The sequence below is a fragment of the Ctenopharyngodon idella genome, chromosome 9 (genome assembly GCF_019924925.1).
Source record: "Ctenopharyngodon idella isolate HZGC_01 chromosome 9, HZGC01, whole genome shotgun sequence".
NCBI classification, from domain to species: domain Eukaryota; kingdom Metazoa; phylum Chordata; class Actinopteri; order Cypriniformes; family Xenocyprididae; genus Ctenopharyngodon; species Ctenopharyngodon idella.
Genome location: NC_067228.1, coordinates 22703171 through 22727868, shown reverse-complemented (window position 1 = coordinate 22727868; position 24698 = coordinate 22703171). Strand labels below are relative to the sequence as shown.

General features: G+C 39.2%; 1 protein-coding gene across 7 annotated transcripts in view; it reads left to right on the top strand.

Moving 5' to 3' along the window:
• The window catches only part of igf2bp2a (insulin-like growth factor 2 mRNA binding protein 2a), a 74764-nt gene that overhangs the window by 34524 nt on the left and 15542 nt on the right, over nt 1–24698 (top strand). For all 7 annotated transcript variants that reach the window (XR_007931510.1, XM_051904631.1, XM_051904630.1 and 4 more), the window contains exons 3-11: nt 3703–3751; nt 8193–8244; nt 12870–12933; nt 13787–14074; nt 14490–14624; nt 14715–14837; nt 19670–19805; nt 20808–20942; nt 24171–24239. Coding sequence is in view for 6 of the 7 variants with exons in the window: in XM_051904631.1 (XP_051760591.1) it covers nt 3703–3751; nt 8193–8244; nt 12870–12933; nt 13787–14074; nt 14490–14624; nt 14715–14837; nt 19670–19805; nt 20808–20942; nt 24171–24239 (1051 nt within the window). In the remaining variant the exon portion in view is untranslated. The remainder of the gene's footprint in view (nt 1–3702; nt 3752–8192; nt 8245–12869; nt 12934–13786; nt 14075–14489; nt 14625–14714; nt 14838–19669; nt 19806–20807; nt 20943–24170; nt 24240–24698) is intronic.

The following is a 24698-nucleotide window of genomic DNA, read 5'->3' as shown; positions in this document are numbered from 1 at the left end:
CAGCCTCAGACGTCACGCCCACAGACCATTGGCTGAACGTCTGATGCATATAGCACACTTAACTGGAGACACTTCAGGACTTTCGAAGTCGTCATCTGGTTGGTTGAATTCTACAGGATGTCCGGGAGACGTGTGTGTTGCATTCTTTAATGGTCTGCCTGGAAACAAACACCGTGACGCCAAACCACCTAGTAGAAGAACGCCGTCATGTTTACAACTGTGGCAACGAGCGCTTACCAGGATCAACTTAACGCTGGATTTTCAAAAGTATGTGAAGTTCACGGATTCATTGTTGCAGTAAACTTGCACAACGTTCTTGAATGAATGATTTATTAGATGCACACCGGTCTGTTATTGTAGGGACATCGACTTTACATTTTCACGCTCCTAAACATGATGCGGAGCAAAACGAACTGTGATTGGTTGCGTTACATGTCAGTCAAATGTCCTCTTGGGCGGTCCTTGGCCAATGAAAGCTGCGATAGAGTCCAGACCTTCTGCCATCGGTCTGAAAGTCAGGCTACGTGAGACTAACAGTTAGCAGGCCAATGCATTAGCCGTAGCTGAAGGGATGCGCTATGACTGAGGCAGTTAGAAGGTTTGAGCGGCGTGGAGGAAGAGTCATGCTTTACAGAGCTGTGTGAGTGTTCGATTCCTCATAAAGTGCAGCTCTCTCACTAGAGTATTTCAGAGTGTGCTGGGCAGAGAGTGAGGAAATGTGTAAAGACATGAGTCAAGGCAGCTTTACTATGTATTCAGTGCACTCTGGAAGAATGAGATTAATCTTTTCCTTTTTGGCACCGTGAAAGATGATGCTCGGTGCATCTTTGTAAGCCTCTTGCGTTCATTGTTATCCAACTGTTTACTCTGTTTTTCTTATCAAAGTCTACCTGCAGAAGAGCCCTAATGTACTAAGTGTGAAAGTGCCTCTGCAGATCTCGTTCGGCCTCTCTCTCACTGCTCTTTTAAATCTCTTTCCTCTGGCCAGCTCTATTCCACTCATTTTAATGTAGTTGTTAACAGCTTGTGGTGGAGCGGTTTGTGTGGCTTTGGTGTCGGTACGCTCCGAAGCTGTTGGTTAGCGTCGGACTCGACGAATGATGGAGCACAGACACAGACGAGTCCCTCTGGTGCAAAGTAGTGAATGAGGGACCTGCTCACTTTTAACTAATCCATTTCTCTCTCTCTCTTCTGAGCATGTGTCATTGAACAGTTGCCCGCAGTGAACGTAGAGCTTGTGATTTTAGCAAATTTTACATAAGTGCAGAAAGACTTTGGTGATGACTTCATATGTATCATAGCAATAGATTTATTAAAAATCTATATTAAAAATGCTCCCCCCCCATATTAAAAATGCTCCAAAATGGATGCACAATATATCAGTGACCATATCGATATGGGCCAGACAATTTTTTTTTCTTTTTTTTTTATGCAGTACCTGTCAAAAGTAAAATGTTTTTGAAAGAAGTGCTCACCAAGGGTGCATTTTTTTAATCAAATATACAGTGCACAGCATAAATGAGTACACTCCCTCTGAAACTTTTGAAAGTCAGCAATTACTCAATTACTTAGACATGTTAGGGTTCTTTAGAGATATAATGTTCCAGCATGTCTGCTTAATCAATTACCAAAGAAGCATGTCAAAATTATTCAGGTAAATAAGGGCATGGCCGTCATGGAGATGATGAAAATATCTGAAGACTGTTAGGAAAATAAAAATATGACATGAAAACCTGTCTATGAAAACGTGATTAGAAAAGTGTTAGATTGATTATGATGCAGCAATGTTTTTAATAAGGAAGCATCTGAATAGCCGCCTGAGGTGAGTGACACCAATAAACTGAAGCCCGTTCTATGATCCTATGATATTAATCAGATACATAATATAGACGTAACATTACAACTTGTATCGGCATAAAAGGATGCAAATGCCAGTGTACTTTAAGTTACGCGCTATAGCGAGAGAGAGAGAGAGAGAGCACGCGCTTTCACGACAGTGCGCTGAATAACGGGTAAGGACAGAATTTACTGTAGATTTCTATAAAGTTCTCATATAATACCATGTTTATGGCAGATCTGTGCTTTATTTTAATCACATTATTAAGTGATTCCATAAATCGCCTGTGCGTTTTCGAAGCCATGCAAATTATGCCATTGAACAAATATGACAAAAAATGCACTGCTGCATTATTATAACATCAGTATTTTTATTTTTATTTTTTAAAGAAACATCTAAAAGCAACATGACTGTCTCAAATAACTCAGTCAATATCAGGCATTGCATTTAAGTATGAAACTAAACACTGATATGCAGCGCATTCAGCATCTTAATAAATGTTGATATCCCGACCCAACGCATTATAGTAGATTAATCAGATGTAGCTATTACAACTTTCATCTACAAAAGGTTTGCGAATGCAAACATGAGTTTGACCAAAAGTGTAACTCCGACTGTGCTTTAAAAAGTGTCACTAATATTTCTGCAATATTTTGGATTCAGTTTGCACTTTCTGATCAACCAAAATGTTATTTTACAGTATGAAAATCACTGATGATTATTGCTAAATTAATTATGAATAGAATTGAAAGGATATTTTCAGCACAAGATAAAAGCTTGGCGCTGCACAGCTTGCATTGAACTGTATTTTCATCTATCTTGTCAAAGTGAAACTAGACATCACTACGTGACTTCGAGGCCATTCTCTCTCTCTTCTCACGTCTTTTGACGCATGCTGTGGAAAGCTAAACAATCAGAGCTCAGGGCGCCGCCCAAAGTGCTGCTATAACCAATCAGGAGTAAAAAGAAAAAATACATTTCGATCATCGTTTACATGATCTAATTCTAATATGCTGATTTGGTGCTCAAGAAACATTTATTATTAATATTATTGTCTATGTTGAAAACTGTTTTTGCTACTTAACATTTTTTTGGAAACAATGGTACCATTCAAACATTTGTGGTAAGATTTAAAAAGAGAGAGAAATTAGTACTTTTATTCATCAAGGATTAAATAAATTGATTAAAATTAACAATGAAGACATTCATAATGTTACAAAAGATTTCTATTTAATGAATGTATTAATAAATGTATTAAGTAAATTTAATAAATGCAAATAAATGCTGTTCATCAAACTTTCTATTCATCAAAGAATAATAACAAGAAATATTTCTTGAGCAGCAAATCATCATATTAGAATGATTTCTGAAGGATCATGTGACACTGAAGACTTTAGAACGTTTAGAATTGACTCTCAGAAATTATTCAATTATAACATTTCTGTCTTAGTTGAGAGATGATGTTGAGAAAAGGCACATTAAAATCCTTACCATACCAGTAAGATTGAAAAATATTTCAAGAATATGGTTACTGTTGCTCATGTCGCAATAAGTGGACAACTGAAAATGAATGACTTCTGCTTGCTTTTTAGCTGTAAATCTCTGCCAATGTACACACCACTTTAGAGATGATCATGATTTTCATTGGCATCACTTTGATGCTTAAGTTTTATAAGTGTTTTGTCTCACTTTGTCTTCTTTAGTCCCTGTTGGATCTGATTGATTTTAGAGGCAGCCTTTATGTTTTCACACTGTAGCACCTATACGCTGAATATCACTGCTCTTCTGTTTTCTGATATTTCTTTTCTCTCTTTCACTTTCTTTTTTGTCTCATTGTCTCTCTCGCTTTCTTTCTGTGTCTGCAGGAGTCGGAAGATTCAGATCCGGAACATTCCTCCTCATCTCCAGTGGGAGGTGAGTGTGTAACTGCTCGTGCAGCGAGAACAGTGTGTGTGTGGTCAGGACTCTGTCTGTCTCTTCTGGGCTGCAGCGCTTCATTCTCTAACTGACGATGCGTTAGAGAAGCTCCGCCCATACACACAAATACACTTCCTCTGCAGTCCGTGTGAATCTGTCTGAAGAGTGTTCAGCCCTGGTGACCCGATTGTAAATCCTGATGACATCATCACAGTGAGCTCTGGCCCACTTACATGCTCTCACACACGTTCGTGTATTTGGACACTGCTTCTGTATTCTGCATTGCTTTCTTGAGTTTAGTGGTTCACTGTGTAAAAATTGATAAGTTCATTCTATACCAAGCAGTTACTACACACATAAGAGGTCATTTTGGTGACATTTGCACACCATTTTTGAATCTGGACAAGTCAAATATAAATATAAAACTATGAAATGACATAAGCTACACTACTATTCAAAAGTTTGGGACAGTAAAGTCATTTATAGTGATACAAAACATTTCTGTTTCAAATAAGTACTGAACTTTCTATTCATCAGAAAATCCTGAAAAAGATGTATCATGGGTTCCACAAAAATATTAAGCAGCACAATGGTTTTCAACATTGATAATAATAAGAAATGTTTCTTGAGCAGCAAGTCATCATATTAGCATGATTTCTGAAAATCATGTGACAGTGAAGACTGGAATAATAATGCTGAAAATTCAGTTTTACCATCACAGCTATAAATGACATTTTAAGATGTTTTATTTACAAAGTTCAGCAAGAGCACGTTCAGATAATTAACCTATTTAACACGGTTAACACATTCAGTTAACACAATTAGTGAGATAAGAGTTATATATATACAGCAGACTTACCTCTGTTCCATGAGTTTTCCAGCATTTGGGCCCCGCCCTAAGTGCCCAACATGCCTGAATTTGAGCTCCTCTCGTCCGATGAAGAATCTTTCCTCCATGGGGAATCGCTACTGCAATCCACCGGCCTAAGGAGCTATTATCCTATGCCAAACACCGCCGCCGTTTTCCCAGCGTTGTCTCAAAGGCATTAGTCCTTCCGATCAGGTCGCCGCATACCAAAACGCAGAGGCCTATCCTCGCCCCCACTGGCGAGACATCCACCATCTTCCTCCGCATCTTTCTCCACTCAGTCACTCTGTCATAGAGAAATGGACATTTTAAAGAGTTGACAAGCACCAACTAATTTAGACTCTAATTCTAACATGGATAGAATAAAGCGGAAATGTACAACCTGTATGTTTTTCTGCAGTTTGTCAATCCTTCTCCTAAAACCAACCATGCGAGTAAGGCCCGTCGAGCCCCAAACTCACATCTCTGGGCAATACCACCTTCCTCCCGCAGAGGAACGGGCCTTCCACCAGTGCCAGGCTGCCTCAGCATGCTCAAGCCAGTGCTGCGGCTCAGATTCCCTCCAAAGCAGCTAAGAGAGCAAGCAAAGCCCACAAGGCCCTAAACTTGCCTCTCTCAACATTACCATCCTCCAGCGCAAGGCCAGCCCTTCTACAAGCATCGGGTCACACCCCAGACTCCGGAGCTGCAAAACCTCACTCTCACTTTCCATTGCCTCCAGCTCCTGCAGCAGCTCCAGAGAGTGAGGCTGCCAGGGGATGATCTAAGTGTGAAGCTGCCTCCTCACACAATAGTGGGCCCATCTCCTCTGCCTCCCAACTCTCTTCTTCTGTCTAAATCTCAATATACACTCTTCACTGCAACACCGCTGCCTGTTCCATTGAACGCCAGTGGCTCACAACATCCAAGCACTGACTCTGGAAGAAATTCAGGCTGCTAAGTCTGGATTTGAACCAATACCCAACTCCAGTACCTCATTATTCAGAGCTAATATGCCCGTAATTCACCTGTTAAAACCCCTCCTTGACGCATCGCTCGACGCCATCCTCCAAGCCATTTCTCCCAGAACCCTCTGATCCTACGTGACAGCATGGAGGTGTTTCAGAGCATTCCACCTTTTGTATAACCTGCCTTTTCTCAAAAATTCCTTCCTCTCAATCATCTCATTTATCTCCTACCTTAACAGCATTAAGGGCCTCCAAGTCAGGTCCATCAAAGGTTACCTGAGTGGCATCCAATTTTTTCCACAAACTGATCAACGCCACTCCCTCCCCAGAGATAAATTCACAAACCTCCCTCCTGATCAAAGGAATCCAACAATCCCACCCAACCTGACATCAGATAACCTATAACGTTAGACATTCTCACTAATTTATTTATACCCTCTGCACAGGCTGCCACGCCATTAATACTGCCCGCAATACTCAACGCAATATTCATTTTGGCCTTTAATTGGTTTTCTTAGATACTCGGAAATTGTTATCACTTCCAAATTCAATCCAAAAGTCCACTCCAACATCTCGGACTTAACAGTACTCGACAGCAAAACAATCTCCTATTTTATTAAACAAAGCAAGACAGACCAAGCTAAAAAAAAGGCCATTTCATTTATATTTTCAACCTCTCGTCACCATACCATACCACTCTCCTTTTGCCTACCTCCAATTCAAAAGCTCTCAGGCTAAATCCCCTTTCAATCCTCTATAGATAGATGAGTCCAACAAACCCGTTAGACGTTTTTGGTTATAAAAAAACACCTCGAATCTGTTCTTTTACAATTAGGTGTCCCCACTGAAAATTTTTCCAGTCACTCTTTTCGCATCGGGGCAGCAACCACAGCAGGCCTCTCCCAGCAGCAGGTCCAAGTTCTAAGACAATGGTCTTCAGACACTTTCAAAAGCCACATCAGGTCCAATCGGTTCCAATTTAAAAAAGGCCACCCCCGTCAGATGCTGCGAGAGCTCCCCCCGTTGAGTGACCATACTTTCTCCGTTCAACCACAGGAGGGGCTCACCCGTCCGATGCTGTGGGTATTAAACTCCCGTTGGATTCTGCGAGAGCCCTCCCGGTCGAGCAACTATGCCTTTCTCCATCCGACTGCTGACGAGGCTTACCCATCCAATGCTGAGAGTATTGAACTCCCGTTGGATGCTGCGAGAGCTCTCCCGGCAGGGCTTTTCAAATCACGTTCACCCTGTCATTGGCCGGTAGGGCACACTGGCCCGACATCGTGAGCTGCTTCCGTCGGAGGCTATGTGGAGCCCCCTCGTTGGCTAGCTTAAATCACGATGCACCTCGTCATCGGCTGGTAGGGTCCACCCTTCCGACGCCTCAAGCTGCTTCCACTGGATGCTATGTGGGCCTTCCCGGTCAGGCAATGCGAGCCACGTTCATGCAGTTGTGGGCCGGTAGGGCCCACATGTCTGATGCCGAGAGCTGCTCCCTTTGGAGGCTGCGTGGGCCCACCTGATCAAACGACTAGGCTTCTTCTTCTGCTTGGTGAGCATAATGGTGCTTTCACACCAGACGTGAATTAAGCGTTAAACGTGAGTGATTAACATGTTAAGTCAATGCAAAAACGCGAAAAGACATCCTGTGGTGCGATTCGCGGGCGAATGACGCGGCGCGAATTGAGTGTTTTGGCCGTTTGACGCGCGTAACGCGTGATTCGCGCGAATTGCGCAAGTTGAAAAATCTGAACTTTGCCGAATATTCGCGCCGCAGTAACCAATCAGGAGCTTGCTCTAGTAGTGACGTGATTACAACGTAGCGAGCGGAGGCAGAAATCCGAAACAACAATGGAGGACAAAAACAGATTATTATTCAATATTATAATATAGCAGTTACCTGCACAATTCAAAACCCACTTTGACTGTTGTAGACGAAAGTTAATTGCCATTTCATTAAAGTGCTGTATTGATGACTGTGTGTTCAGAAGAGTGAGAAGACTATATGTCTGTGGAGGTTCTCAGTCATTAATTACTTGTAATCACACTGAATATTAAATGATTTACTGACCGGAGACAGATGGACAGGTGCTCTGCAGGTGGAATAGAGGGCCTGTAGTTGGTGTCCTGGAGGGAAATCCTCCCACCGACACGGGACAACAGGTCATCAAACTGGGACCGGCTCAGTCGGAAGTACCGCTGAAAGCTGCCGTCATCCAGGTGCATCTCCTGGAGGAGTTGGTGAAACTCACCAAGCTGGGTGCGCGAATTTGTGTCTGTTGTGAAGTGAATTTCACGTGCGAATGAAGCGAGTAAACTCAAACTGTTTAAGCGTCCAACTACGTGCGATTAGCGCGATTTATTCGCGCAAGTCGCTTCTGGTGTGAACGCCCCATTAGAGACTTCTTTCAAAAACATTATAAATCTTACCAACTCCAAACTTTTGAACAGCAGTCTATGTACAGGTACAAATTTTGATATTTGGCATAATGATATTTTGCAATGATATTTTATAATGAATATTTTCCAACTCTCCTATTTTCTAGTATTCTATCTAAAACAGTTTGTGTGAATAAGATGTTTTGCTGATTGTTTTGAATTGTTTGTGCTCTTCTCGTTGCAGGTTTTGGACAGCCTGTTAGCAGAGTATGGTACTGTAGAAAATGTGGAACAAGGTAAAGACTTGCCATAGTATGAAATAATTACTTGCATATATAGTGCACTATATTTTTTGTTTTCTATTTGGGTAGTTGACATTTTAAGCAGTGCCTCATGGTTTGGCATGCTATATTCTATCTAAAAAAAAATTCTAATTATTTTGTAATTATCATACTTGCAGCTTGTGTGATCTGATATTAATTGAAACACTACACGAAATATTTGAAAATGAAATATTTTTTATTTGTCACACTGCAGGACCATTTAAATGAACTAGTGAAGACAAAATAGTAAACAATGGTGAAGAACTTAAAAAAAATGGTGGCAGTTAAGGTTGTCAGAATTTGATATATTATGCAATTGAACACATTCCCATAATTATTTAATATGAATGTAAATATTTTATTAAAACATGTGACATGCAGTGTGTTTTCTTATTTGTTTGATTAATATTAACGACAAAAGAAAATGGCAGGTCTGTTAGGCTTTGCTTCCACACAAAGTCTGCCTTACCATGAAGCATGAGCAGAGCATGCACACAAATAGTATTGAATTTTGACATCCCTACTAACTACAGCATATACAAAATGCACTTTCTTTTAATACATTCATTTCTTTGCTGTTGGGCAGAAACCTTGCATGTCCAAAACCGTTAATTTTCTGGAAAAAACACTGTATTTTTTAAATAATTAAACTGTGTTTTCAATGTTAATGTTGTGACTTTATATATGGTCAGACACTTGCATGTGTCATGATATTAACATTATACCAAAATTAAGCTCAAATTGCAAGGGTACAAGGTTACATTTCTGACCAGCGAATTTCTGAGAATTCAGACATACGTGTTTTGTTCGGCCGCATCTGAAGCAGTAACATTTTGGTCATTTGGCCAACGCACAGGCTATTTAAGACACTCTTTTCTACTCCTCAAATACAGTCACACCTTGAACATTGCATTCATTATTACAGTTTATTCACTATAGTTTTAAAAAATGGTAATAAAATATGACAAGAACTAGTCCACGGTATGAAGAATTTTTGGGTATAACAGTTTACTTTATTTTGATATCCTCGCTTACATAAATGAACTATAGTGTCCTGCACCCACTAGTAAAAATATAAAATATAAATATAATTATCTGAATAATTTTTGGTTTGACTGTACATACATACAGTGCTCAGCGTAAATGAGTACACCCCCTTTGAAAAGTAACATTTTAAACTATCTCAATGAACACAAAAACAATTTCCAAAATGTCGACTAGACTAAGTTTTATACAACATCTGTTTAACTTATAACGTGAAAGTAAGTTTAATAATATAACTCAGAGAACAAAATTTTCAGTTTTACTCAAATTAGGGTGATGCAAAAATGAGTACACCCCACTGAAAGTCTCTGGAGCAAAGCTAAATTTTAGACTACAAATGTCTAATTTAACAAGAATTCAACCACAGGTGAGTCTAATTATTCATTACACAGGTGTCCAGTAGACAGTTGACTATAAAAGGGTGTTAAAACCTCTTCCCATTTCATGCTGTCAGCAATGGCACCACATGGAAGAGAAATGTCACAAGACCTGAGAAAGAAAATAATTTCTTTACACCAGAAAGGTTAAGGCTACAAGAAGATCAGCAAAGCTTTACTTATCAGTCAGAATACTGTAGCAAAAGTGGTACAAAAATTTAAAAAAGATGGAACTGCAACCATCTCACAGAGACGTACAGGTCGTCCATGGAAGTTAACACCTCGACAGGAGCGTCTTCTGATGAGAAGGGTTGAAGAAAATCGGCATGCAAGTTCACTGCAGTTATCTAAAGAAGTAGAAAGCCAAACTGCAATTCTAAAGAGACAAGTTGAACTTCACTCTCCATCCAGCATCCAGTCTCTAAAAGAAGTCATTCTCGAAGAATGGAAAAAGATAGATGTTGAAAAATGTTGCCAACTTGTTCATTCCCTGCCTAGAAGACTAGGTGCTGTCATTAAAAATCATGGAGGCCATACAAAGTACTAGACGTAGTAGTTTTTGTTGTGGGGTGTACTCATTTTTGCATGACCCTAATTTGAGTAAAACTGAAAAATGTGTAATCTAAGCTATATTATTAACCTTACTTTCATGTTATAAGTTAAACAGATGTTATATTAAACTTAGTCTTGTCAACATTTTGGAAATTGTTTTTGTGTTCATTGAGATATTGTTTAAAATGTTACTTTTCAAAGGGGGTGTACTCATTTACACTGAGCACTGTATATATATATATATATATATATATATATATATAATATATATATACGTACATATTTATTTATTTATTTATTTATTTATTTTGCAAAACCCACAGACAGAAGTAAAGTGTGACCAATTGTAATGATTTATGCAAAAATAGAAAAATGATGAAATAAAGAGATATGAGGTTTCTGCCCGACTGCGACATTATTTTAACCTAAAATAACCAGGATGCTTCATCACATTAATATTCATGGTATTTGTGAATTACTCATCTATGAAACAAGAAAGATTCTTTTTGTGTGGATGAATCTAAATTGCTAACAGACTTTGGACTACAGAGACAATATGTGCATTTAGATCACACGTTATCCAAACTTAAATCACATCAACACATGCTGCCAGTGGAGATGTCTCAGTTGTAAGGTTCTGTAATTGTCTTTCCCAAAAGAGAGAGAGAGAGAGAGAGGAGGGGGGGCGGAGGGAGATGGGCTGTGTGAGACTGTGTGAATGAGAGGAAGTCACAGACAGTGCATGAGAGAGGGATGAACTCTGGCTAAAATGAGCAGTGTGGCAGTGCGGCAGTGTGTGGATTGAAGTGGGAAAGTGTGGCGAGGCTCCAGCTGTAATGTGTGTGTTTTCAGGGAGGAGCGGCATGGTAATAAGGAGGAAAATGTAGGCGCCTGTGGTCTCTCTCTCTCACTCACAGCTAAGACAGATTGCGTTTACACCTGGTTTTAACATGTGTCTACTGTGACCACTTGTGATTCATGACACACATCACTTACTTTATCAGTGTGTTAACTTAATGTTGATACAGTGGTGCTTCACATGATCTGTCATTGTATGTTGATATCAGACGCAGACACCTGTCCAAAACCAAAGTGCTCTCACAAGATTCTCTTCACTTACAGTGTTCACTGAGCAATGTTTTGGACTCTGTTTACACCTTTTATGTAGTTCATAATCAAAACACTCTAGTCTTAGTAAATGTGTCAGTGATATCAAGAATGAGAGTCCACAATAAAGAGAAAATATTTTAAAGAACTAGTTTATAACACATGTGCAGAGATCTTAGAAATGCATTCTTTGTATTTATGTTGGTTTCAAATGGTTTTTAATGTTTTTTTTAAGTAAAGTTTATATTTAAAAGTGTTTGAAAAGAGTACCTTGAATACGCGTGAATGATATTTTTACAAAAACCATGAATTGTTCATTCATAAGTAATACGTTTTTGGAGATATGTTACAACTGAACTAATTTTGCCTTGTAAAAAGTTAAATCATCTGATAATGTGTCGTATTTTATATGACAATCAACTATTAAAAAGCAGTAAATCAATTTAAATATTTTTATATTTTTTTTCTCAGAAATAAAAGATTATGCCAAATTACTAAATCTCGTTTTCTTAATCAGTTTTTTTTTTTCTTCTTTTATTCAGAAATGAAAAACATGCTCATAATTTAAAGCATCTTTGAATAAGTTAATAGATGCAAAAAAAAAACTACAGAAATCCTAATACAGTCTAAATCAGTTAATGATTCACAGACACTGTTAAAAATTGTAACTCCAGAATTGTTTAGAAAAGGAATCCCATCCAAACTGTCCCATTTCTTATGAAATAAATGATTATATCTGCATGACATAAGGGCAGCGCTAATTCTCGTCGTTCTTTCTCAGGGCCTATTGACGTGTCTTCGTTGGTGACACTCATTGGTTCTGAGATTGATCGCTTGAGCTGCCTTATAGTGAGGCTTTGTGGTTGTCTTCATGTGTGAAGCTCTGGATTTCTGCCCAGCCATCCCACTCAACTTCCTCCAGACAGACTGTCTAGTCCTCTAGATACACAACTCCATCTAATCAATAAAGAGGCAGGCTTTCCTCTTAAAAATACTGTACACATACACATTGTCTCTGCAGTGGCTTCTGTCTGTAATTATTGAAACGGCCTAAGAGGAATTCTTGTAATGTGGCACAGCTTTCTTTTAGTCCCATTCCACAGTCTTCAGAAAGTATAATACAGTTTGACCATTTAACAGGTCCTGAGCTGTACGCAGGTGCTATAGGTAGCAGTTGGATGTGTATAGCAGCATAAACTCTTGAAGTGGAGGGTCTTGCCCCCATTGTGTCTGTATTAGATGATACACAGAGCTTTGATCCATGGACGTCAGGGTTGCTTTGTGCTTCTCCTGTGAATTACACATGTGGCCATGGCACAGTAATCCTCATTTTATATGCAGACACACACAAGTGGCTCTTCACAGCACTAGTGTAAAACTGCATTTGTTTGTCTTTATGCATCTAATACAAAAGCTTGCAGTCTTACATGCTTATGAATATGACCAAGCTCTCTGTTTCTAAATATTGATTTCTCTTTCCCTCTCTCACCTGATTTCATTTGCTCTTTCTATTTGCAGTTAACACTGATACAGAAACAGCAGTGGTGAATGTGACATACTCAACAAAAGAGGAGGCTAAAATGTAAGAATTTAAGAATAAAGTTTTCTATTGGAGTCTAGTTTTTTTATTTTTTTTATTTTTTTTATTCTTCATAGGGATGGATATGTCCAAAATCATATGTAACAGTATAAATAAATGTATCATGGTAATGGTATGTCAAAAACTTTTTGTTGTAGTAATATTTGCTCATTTTGTTTAATAATATTTTTTAAAATATGTAATATTTTTAATATAAAATATATAATTTGATAAATTTCATTAAATGTATATATTACTAAGCTTGATGATGATCATAATTTAATTTATGTATTTAAGTACTTTTATAAAAACTGACATACACCAATACTGTGATATAAAATTACTATTTAATAAAAGAAATATTGTCACATTAATGTTATATATACATTTTTCCTAAAAAATTTGATCCAAAAATGTTTTATATATTACATAATTAGTAATGTCTGTTTATTTTAATTTTGTGACATTTATACTAAAATTAAAGAGACTTTTTTTATTTTTGTGAAAATTGCATAAGTCTGACATTAGTGCAAAAACTGCTACACGTTATGTAATAGATGTGTTTTAAACACTCAGAACTTTGATAGATTATGAATGATGAGTCATTTTTGATGCCATTGTAAAATAGCAGCTAAATATGCACTTGTAAAAGTAATTGTAAAGCATTTCAGCTGTTATTAATGCACTGAAGTTGTCTGCATTGGACATCTTCTGCAGAACCTCCACCGGTTGACACAACTGTCACTGGGTATATACACCATCATACTGCCAGCCCTGATTTTTCATTAAAAAAAAAACATTATAAAACTCTCCTCCATTGTATTCCACTGATAATTTTCTCCATCTGTGTCTTCAGAGCTGTAGAAAAGTTAACAGGACAGACGTTTGAGGATTACTCCTTTAAAGTGTCTTATATTTTGGATATGGATGCTGCTCCACCCCTGCCTGCGACCCGAAATCGTCGGGGTGGAAGGACATCGCGGGAACAGGACTCCCAGCCCGGGACCTCTGGAGGCTCCCTGGGGCTCAGACAGAAACAGCCAGACTTCCCCCTGCGCATGCTTGTGCCCACGCAGTTTGTGGGAGCCATCATTGGCAAAGAGGGTCTCACAATCAAAAACATAACCAAACAGACACAGTCTAAGTGAGTGTGATGTATTGATGTGGTTAATAAGATTCTGAAGATTTCATTTGGTGCACCTCAATTAATATAAATACAATTATTATTTTTATAAGTATTTATAATTTATTAATTGCAAATGTAGTATACACTATCATTCAAAAGTTTGGGTTTAGTACAATTGTTTTTTAATGTATTTTTGAACTTAAAAAATGTGCAATAATGCTATTATCAATTATTTTATTTTTTTATAGTTATATTTAATGGGTCACACTATGTGCAGTGTGAGCACAAACCTAAATCTCCCAATGCTCTCATGAGAACCAGACAGAAAAACTTATGTGCACCCCTGATTATAAATACCTGCTTGATGACAGTGACAACTCTTCATGAAGCTTTGTTTGATCTCTGCTGAATGGTCATGTTCCCGTCCTGATAGGGTGGACATCCATCGTAAGGAGAACGCGGGAGCAGCAGAGAAGCCCATCACCATCCACTCCACTCCTGAGGGCTGCTCCGCCGCATGCCGTATGATCATGGACATCATGCAGAAAGAGGCCGATGACACGAAGGTGTAAGTCTGAATCTTCTGAAGTCTGTTTATTTTCACAGAGCTCTTTAAATACATCTCTGTAATTGCCAACTTGTGATCTTGCTTCTGTAGAACTGAGGATATTCCTATGAAGATCCTGGCCCACAACAGTCTGGTCGGAAGACTGATTGGGAAGGAGGGCAGGAACCTGAAGAAGATTGAAGAAGAGACAGAGACCAAGATAACCATCTCCTCGTGAGTGTCTGTTACGTTTGATGGCTTTCAGCAGGTGAAAACAAAGGAAGCTCATAATTATTTCGCTATTATGGCTGTTATTTTAAAATCTATTATGTTTTGTCTTTTTTAAATTAAAACAGCAGTCACCCGATGCGGTTCACTCGCATTGCGTCTGCTTTTTAGCTGACGCTTATGGGAAAAACTCCTGATTTCTCTGAATTCTGAAGCTTAATTGGTTCACGTCTGTGCAGTTGCTCAGACAAATGGCGTTTCATCCCACCAGAATAGGCAGGGTTGACTGCCTGTAAAGTCACTCAGAAATGCTGTTATTTCAGATCTTTCTCCTTCAGCGCAAAGATCATCTCGCTGCTCTGAAGAAGACTGAAAAAGACGGCTCATGCAGGGCTTCCCTGCCCGCTGTAGACGAGCACACTGAGTGCATCCCTTGGGCTGCGCCCACGCCGAGATGGCTTTTCTGGACTCCAGCTGCCCACGCTGTGAGAAGCTGAACCTCGCAAAGCTGCACACCCAGATCACACTCTTCAATGACCCGTCCGCTTCCTCATCTCCTTCCCCTGTCGAGCCAAGGCGAAAGAAAAATTGGAGCCAGCAGGCTGAGCAGCAAAGCAGATGCGAGCTCACGTCGGCCCAATGCACGTGTGCCTCAATCTCCCCTCAGCGTGGCGAGTCCCGTTCTCTTCACCTGCGAAGATCAACGCCCCTCATCTGGTGCGAGTGGTATGGTCTCGTTTGGCAGGTCTGACAACGAGTTTGACTCTGTGTCTCTGGCTGCCTCAGAATGCGGAGAGTGGGCAAACTCCGGTGATGACTCCGCCCTGGCTACTTTTAGCCCAGTTGAGACAGGAGCTATGTGCCCACAGATCCCTGCTCCTCAGCCATCTGGAGAACTTTGGTTTCAGGGTCAATTTTGGCAAGAGCTCGCTGCTTCGCAAGCCAATGCATCTCCATCTTCCTGGGGGCGGTTTTTAACTCAGCTCTAATGCAGACTTGACTCTCTCAAGAGTGTGCCTTGAAAATCAGGAGCATGGCAGCCTCATTCAGGGAAGGTCCCTTCTTCCCTTCGAGAGGTTTCAAAAGCTACTGGGCTTCATTTCAGCAGCCTCCTCATTAGTTCCACTGGGCCTGCTCCACATGCGACCACTCCAGCTCTGGTTAACAGTCTGTGTCCCGCCTCATGCATGGTGCATGGGCCGACTCACTCTCAGGGTGACCTACTGCTGTGTCAAGGCCTTGGTCCCCTGGACATCTCCCCATTTCTACCTAAACGGGACAATGCTGGGCTGTCTCCAGAAGGAAAGTGATCATGACAGACGCATCCAAGACATGCTGGTGCGCCTTGTGCGGCAACGGAATAGCCTTCGTCTCATGGGCGACTCCTATGATGAAATGTCATCAACCGTCTGGAAATGATGGTGGTAATTTTGGCCTTCAGAGTGTTCATGACGGAACTCAGAGGCCATCACATCCTGGTCCACTCAGACAACAGGACAGTGGTTACCTTCATAAACTACCAAGGAGGTACCAGGTCTCACCTTCTACACAGACTCGCGAACCAGCTTCTCTTAAGGACATGAACAAACCTCCATTCAGTGAGGGCAGTTCATGTGCCGGGCTCCTTGAACATAGAAACAGACATGCTGTCATGCAGCATTCCTTCCCCGGGGAATGGAGGCTCCACCCCAAGGCGGTCGACGTGATATGACTTGATATTCTTCTGGTGACACCACGCTGGCAGAACCAGCCTTGGTTCCCAGAACTAATCCAGCTGCTGTCAGCACCCCCATGGCCAATACAGCAGAGAGAAGACCTTCTCTCTCAGGCGCAGGGGAGGATTTGGCACCCCCAACCGGATGTGTGGGACCTGCATGTTTGGCTCCTCGACGGGAGCCATCAGACTTCCCCTGTGGGTCATGAGAATGATCTCAGAGGCAATGCAAGATCGTAACAATTTTATGCAAGAGCTGTTGGATGGTCGGCACGCCCCCTCCATACTCAAAGTGTATGTGGCAGCCATCACGGTGAACTATGCCACGGTGTCTGGCCAATCGATTGGGAAACATGACCTGGTCGGTAGGTTTCTCAGAGGGGCCAGGAGGATGAATCCTCCCCGACTTCATTCTGTCCTGTCTTGGGACCTCTCCATAGTTTTTAGAGCACTCCGAGGCCCTCCCTTTGAGCCGCTTGAGATGACCAACTTTCGGCCCCTCTCACTTAAGACCCTCTTGCTAGCTCTAGCATCAGTCAAGCGAGTTGGTGATCTACAGGCTCCATCTGTGGAACCTTCCTGCCTTGAATTCGGCCCCAACGACAGGAGAGTGGTCCTTAGGCCGAAGAAAGGCTGTGTGCCAAAAGTGCTCTCCACCCCATTCAGAATTCAGGTAATAGCGCTGTTAGCTCTGCCTCTTGCAGAAAACGAGCAGGCACCCCATCTACTCTGTCCCATAAGGGCCTTGAGAGAGTGTATATCGAGCGTTCTGGCCAGTTTCGGCAATCAGAGCAGCTGTTTGTTTGCTTTGGAGGTTGCAGCGGTCTCAGAGCTTCCGGTCTCAAAGCGAAGACTATCCAGATGGATTGTGGACACAATATTGCTGGCTTATAAGTCTGTGGGCTTGTCATGCCCCCTGGGAGTCAGGGCCCACTCCACTAGAGGTATGGCCTCCTCTTGGTCGTGGTCCAGCGGAATCTTGTTGCAAATATCTGTGCGGCGACCGGGTGGTCCTTGCCGTCCACTTTTATCAGATTTTATAACCTGGACATCCCTGCTCTTCAACCATGGGTGTTGTCAATTTGAAACACTTATGGATTGTGTAGCAGGCTCCGACTGTGTCCAAGCCTCTCCTTATACAGCTGGTCTTGGGGCCCTCAATCTCCCTCAGATCAGCTTAGATTCTGTGCTTGTAACACTGCGCTATTGAATTAGTTCCCCATAAGTGTCAGCTAAAAAGCAGCAGACGCAATGCGAGTGAACCGTATCGAAAAGGAACATTAATACTCACGAACCCTGGTTCCATGAGATAACGGGTATGAGGATTGCATAGCCTGCCGTGCTACTACGCTGCCCAGCGAGTCATGCTACCCGCTTCTCAGTCAAAAGATCTGAAATAGCGGCGTTTCTGCATGACTTTATAGGCAGTCAATCCTGCCCATTTTGGTGGGCTGAAACGCCATTTGTCTATGCAACTGCACAGATGTGAACCAATCAGGCTTCAGAAGTCAGAGAAAACGGGAGTTTTCCCCATAAGTGTTAGCTAAAAAGCAGATGCAATGCTCGTTCCCATTATCTCAGGGAACCAGGGTTACGTGAGTAACCATAACGTTTTGTAGTCAAGATATTGATCATAACATGACCTGAACATGTGATGTGACATCTTGTAATAGGCTGCTAAGTGCTAGGATCTGGTGCAGAGCATCAGTGTACAGGTGGTTTTATGTATTTCCCAGAAATAAAGTATGTGCTGGTCACACAGATAGCATAGGAAGTGAGTCACCCAATTAAACCCTAACCAGCACTCCTGACGTCATTGCTTAGCTGTCTCTCTAAAAACAGCCTTATTTACCAATGCTCATCAATACAGATTCAAATAACTTGCATTCTTCTCTGATTCCACCTGAAAGGAAGTGGGAATCTGTAAAGAGCAGTAGAATTTGCCTTGACATTCAGCACAAGAACAGCACAACAACGATACAGTGCAAACATCTTGTGTTATGTCTTTCTCTGACATGGCTCAGATCTCTCTTATACTGTGCTCCAGATAACTTGTGCTTTATGGTTAGGATCCCTAACATATTTTGAAGATGTGGGTGTTGTGCTCACATTGTGCATTCAGCAAGATCAGACATTATACCTCTGAATAATAAATCATACACAATCAATTGAAATTAAATGGAAAACTAAAGATTAAAAAAAAATAACATTTTTAAAATAATCAAAGTAGCAGGGCCAAATTTGGTTTATTTTTATGTTGCTATTGACATGATGTTGTTAATAATAATAATAATAATTAATTATTAATATCCCACCTAAATATTTCCCCTTTTTCAAATCAAGTAGTGGGGCTCTTTCGGATGCAATTTAAGTTGCTTCTACACTGACTTTTTATTATTACGAGTCCAAGTACGATAACGCTCTGATCGTTGTGGTATAATAATAGTAATTAATTAATCTTCCCATATTAATTATTTAATAATAATTATGAATTACTAATAATAGTAAATAATATTATTAGTAGTAAATATTGATATTAAAGTAAAAAAATAATGGTAACACTTTATAAAAAGGTTTCATTCGTTAACATTTAATGCATTAGTTAACATGAACGGACTATGAGCAATATTTTTATTTTATTTATTAACCTTTGTTAATGTTAATAAAAATACAATTGTTCATTGTTTGTTCATGTTAGTTCACAGTTCATTAACTAATGTTAATATATGATTTTAATTTTAAAAATATATTAGTAAATGTAGAAATTAAGATTAATAGATGCTTTAGAAGTATTTTTCATTGTTAGTTCATGTTAACTAATGTAGTTTACTAATGTAGTTTACTAATGTTAACAAATGAAACCTTATTGTAAAATATTGTTACCATAATAATACTAATACTAATAGAAAAGATATTGACCCATTCAGATTGAAGAAATAATTAAAAAAAATTCTAATATTAGTCAGTACCAATATGGTCACATCATATGCACAACATAATAATTCATCATTAAAAATGCCCTCAATTCAAACACTGCTCTGATCTGAAAGGAATAATATGCGTTTCTTAAATACGTCCCAGTCATTTTACTCTGCTTTTTCTCTTTCTTGCTCCATTCCCACAGGTTACAGGATTTAACTATTTATAACCCAGAGAGAACCATAATAGTGAAGGGGAGTATCGAGGCCTGTTGTAGGGCTGAAGTGGAGATCATGAGGAAGCTGAGGGAAGCCTATGAGAATGATATTGCTGCTATTAACGTAAGTGTTTGTGATTTTGATGACAGGATTTTTTAGACTTCCTTTTAATCCACCGTCTTTGATGATGTTATAATCAATATGACATTTTTCAGATTTAACTTAAAGAAACACTGATATGTTCTACATAAAATGCTGTTTATAGTGTGTCAAGCGTGCTCAACCTTGAGTCAGAGTCCTAAAGACGACAAGGCTTTTAGATGGCTCGTCTGTTTGCTTGTGTTCAGTTATTGACTGTGTTTATAGGAAACAGCCTTGAGTCAGTTCATCCCCTGCCGTGCATAAGGAGAACGCATCCTGTCAACAGCCGTTCACACAGACATGCACGCACATGTACACCATTCTCCCTGTTTACACACATGACGTCACTGCCTGTGCCTGAGGGAGGTGAAGCCATGTACTGAGAGCAAATACTGTAACAATAGCATCATCGTTCTAGTTTACACTGTTGCATGATCCGAGGCCTCCTTTCATCTTCAGTGAGTCATTTATTTTGCGGCAGAAGCTTCTATCAACTACACAGATCAAATGTATGCGGTTTCATTTATAGTCACGCATTAGTCAGTCCTCAGTCAGACGTACGGTAAATTATTCATGCTGGGATCAAGTGTTTTTGCGACAGTTTCATGTGTAACTGTCTGTTAGTAGAACCTTTTAAACTTCAATCCCTTTTGAATGAAAGAGGCACAGCAGTTGAATCAGATAGAGCATGACAAATCAAGCATATCTCTGTCAAGGATAAACAGCACAAAAACTTATCTAAAAGCGCTTAACGCATAAAATGATGCACCGGGTTGATGGAGCCACCTAGCGTGACAGTAACGATATTACAAGATGTTATAACAAATATTCACATGGTTAAGACTCTTCATACAACTCAGAAATACATGGAAACCTGTGGATATCTTTTAATCTCAAATAAGAGTTAGTATCAAGAAAAACATGATAGCTTGAGTGTACTGAGTAATCATTCATAATTTATGATGTTATTTCTCTGTCTTGCAGCAACAAACCAACCTTATCCCCGGGTTAAGCTTGAGTGCACTGGGCATCTTTTCAACCGGTCTGTCAGTATTGCCACCAGCTGCTGGGCCCAGAGGCGTCCCACCCGTACCCCCAACTGGCTACAATCCTTTTCTTGTGAGTTCAAACCAAAATATGTGGACTTCATTTTATAACTACAACATATTTGGATGTTTCTACCTCAGGAATGCATTACATTTAGCTTGGCAAAAATCAGATTTTAACAACTGGCCTCAAAATGGAAACAGAATGAGAATAACAGGAAGAATGGACTAATTGTAATACACAGGAATTCAGTGTAGTCACACAAGGAATTTTCAACACAAATTTTCAACACAATAATTTGTACTAATTATGTATATTTTTGCCTGAAAAATATTTTTTTCTCAAGTAATTAGACTGTATTGTATTAAGTTAAATATTGTCAAAATGCATCAAACATCAAAACAGATTTGAAATCAATACAAATTTCTGTAGGTTGCACTTTAAAACATTTATTATAAATATCATGAATTTCTGGAAATAACTATATGTTGGATATGATAACATTTTTAATGTGGAATTCATACTAAAAAATTACATTTTTAAAAACTATACTTGCACAAAGAATTAATTTTATTCTATCTACTACATCCTGGCATCTACCTCAGTTTAATTTCAGGAATTAAATTGGACTTTAAACAGAATTCTAAGTTCAAATCTAAATGGTGCACTATCCTGACATTTAACCTCCTGATGACATTGTACACATCGTCTCTTTCTCAGTGAGTACCCCCCTTAGAATGCAGCACACCTACTCATTGTTGAGTTGTATAATCCTTCCGGTCGGTTAGCGTGCTGCAGGATTCCCCTTCATATTTAGTGTTGAGTCAGACAAGACAGCTTATGGCTCACGGATGAACTAATGAAGGTAGAATGAGTGTGTGGGTGTGTGAGATGGCACTCATTTCTGAATGAGTGTTCGCTGGTTTTTATCATCCTCAGTAGTACTGTAAAACTCGAGTAGTCATTTATTATAAATTGTTACAACAGGTTTTTTTTTATGCAGTTTTTTTTTTTTTTGCTTATGGTAAATCAAGCTCTCTACATAATATTACAAACTTTGGCATTTACAGTCAGTAACAAATCTTGCTTGCAAACTGTTACCAGCTACCAGAATGCTTTTGTCCTGACCAGCCAGCTGGTAACTGGTTATGCTAGTAACCGACCAGCTGGTCAGCCAGCTTCTCTATCAAACCTCACAAATGAACCACATGGAAATACCCTTTGAAAACTGTTACACTGTGAGTCAGGATTATTATCACTGAAACTAAAACCATAAAAAAACATTTTTTATAACTTAAAATAAACGTTAACTGGAAAAAAAAGCAAAAAAAAATTGTACTAAAACTAAAATATAAAAATCATTAACTATATAGACACATTTAAAAAAAAAAAAAAAAAAAAAAAAAAAACTTGAATGACAGAAATGACAAAAACACAACAAAATTACTAAAACTTTAACTAAAATTAAAACTGAAATGGAAAATATATTATTAATAAAAACTATACTATATATACTATTTAAATAGTATTTAAATTATACTAAAATTGCACTGCTATGAGTTTTTACAACAAAAAAAAAAGCTAAATACAGTGGGCTCCACAAATATTGGTAAATATGAGCAAAACTGACTATGAAAATTTGTTTTTGCAATTTCTCCTCTTAGTCTTTCATTAAAAATATTTACAAAAATCTAACCTTTAATTAAAGTCAAAGAGTTAAAAAAAAAAAATTCTTATCATATAATAAATATTTCCACAATTATTGCCACCCCTTCATTTAATACTTTGTGCAGCCTCCCTTTGCCAAGATAACAGCTCTGGATCTTTTCCTATAAAGTGTAATAAGGTTGATAAACATATGGAAAGAGATCTGAGACAATTCCTCCATACAGGATCTCTCCTGATCCTTCAGATTCAGAGGTCCAAGCTTGTGGACTCTTTTCTTCAGCTCATCCCACAGGTTTTTATATCAGGTTTGGGTCAGGGTACTGCTCTGTCTATGGTAAAATCTTCATTCTGTGGTCAGTGAACTGTTCTGCTGTTTATTTTGAGATGTGCTTTGGATCATTGTCATGCTGGAAGATCCGACCATAGCCCAGTTTATGCTTCCTGACAGGGTCAGTCAGGTGTTTATGATGCCGTGTCTCCTAACAAGTTGTCCTGGGTTTTTGGAAGAAAATTAGCCCCACAGCATTAAAGATACACCACCATACTTCACAGTGCTTTTCTGCATGGCTATGTTTCTGTCTTATGCCAAACCCACCTCAAGTGTTTTTCCAAAAAGCTTTATTTTGGTCTCTTCTGATCATAAAACCCAGTCCCACTGAAAGTTCCAGTAATGCATGGCAAACTGTAGGTGCATGAGATGCTGTTTAATGTTACCAAATGCTTTTTGTGTTGCAACCTTTCTAAACAAGTTGTGGTTATATAGGTGAGGTATGATCATAGTTTTGGAAACTTTCTGACCCCAAGACCCAACTAGCATCTGCACTTCTCCAACTCTGATCTTTACAACTTGTTTGACGACTCAAACCACCCTCCTCACCCTCTCAGTTCTTTCTCATAGTGATGGATGACTATAGAAATTTGGCTTGTGTGTCATTTCACATTTAGAGCCAAGTGAAACAGGAAGTCATGACTTATCATTTAAGTGTTCCTGATCACTAAGGTGACATACCATGTGTATGGGAATATACTTCAGATATATTTTTACTCATTAGTAGGGGTGACAATAATTGTGGAATACATACATTTCAGGAAAAAAAAACTTTTTTTTTTCCGACTATTTGACTTTAATTAAAGGTTAGATTTTTGTGAATATTTTGAATGAAACACCAAGAGGAGAAATTGCAAAAACAAATTTTCACAGTCAGTTTTGCTCACATTTACTAAGGGTGCCAATATTTGTTGAGCCCACTGTAGGTTGCAGCTATTAAATGGGCCAATGTCTTTTTTAAAGTTAGAACTTATAAATGTATAATTTTGAAGTAGGGCTGGCGAAAAAATCTTGATTAATCACTCCTAACATTAATATATTTTCACATTGAATCTCCAAATTAATGTGGAAACAACATAAATACAGTATATAAAATATTTGATATTCATTTATTTTTGAAAGTAAAAAATATTCACACAAACTTCATTATGATAAATGTCACATTTTGCTTTGCATTTTATATAGTATAGTGTGATTGGTGTTGAATATCTCCCATCTTCTCAATATTTACATGTGTAACAAAGAAGAGGCAGTGAAATATTCCATATAAACCATTTGTAAATTATCCATCTTGTCCATTCCAGGGTCACTCATCACAGCTGGGTGGGCTGTATGGTGTGCCGCCTGCTAGTGCCGTCACTCACCAGCACACAGTAAGTCCTGTATCTGAAACTGTCCTGTAAACTGGATAGTTCTGCTTCTAGATCATAATTGGTGGATACAGTGTTCCAGCCACATAATTGCAGATATTAATAACTTAATGATGGCAAATGTGATGTCCCCAAAATTGCTTTAAATGACCATTTAAATAAATGGCTATTTTACACAGAAAATATTTCTGATCCATTGACAGTGTGTTAGTAGATTCTGTAACTGACACAAGATGGAGTGACTACAGTATGAAGCAACAGGACAATGGACACAGTTATCAGCTTCACTGTAACCAAGTGCAACAGCAATGTCTCATGTCATTTTAATAAATAACTTGGTAGTTATTCACCAAATAACAACCTCTTTCTCCATCCGACAGTACTGTGCACCACAAGCTAATGCTGTTAACTTATGAATGAAAAATCTCTGAGACCTCTTCAATATATCACTGTCGCCCATGC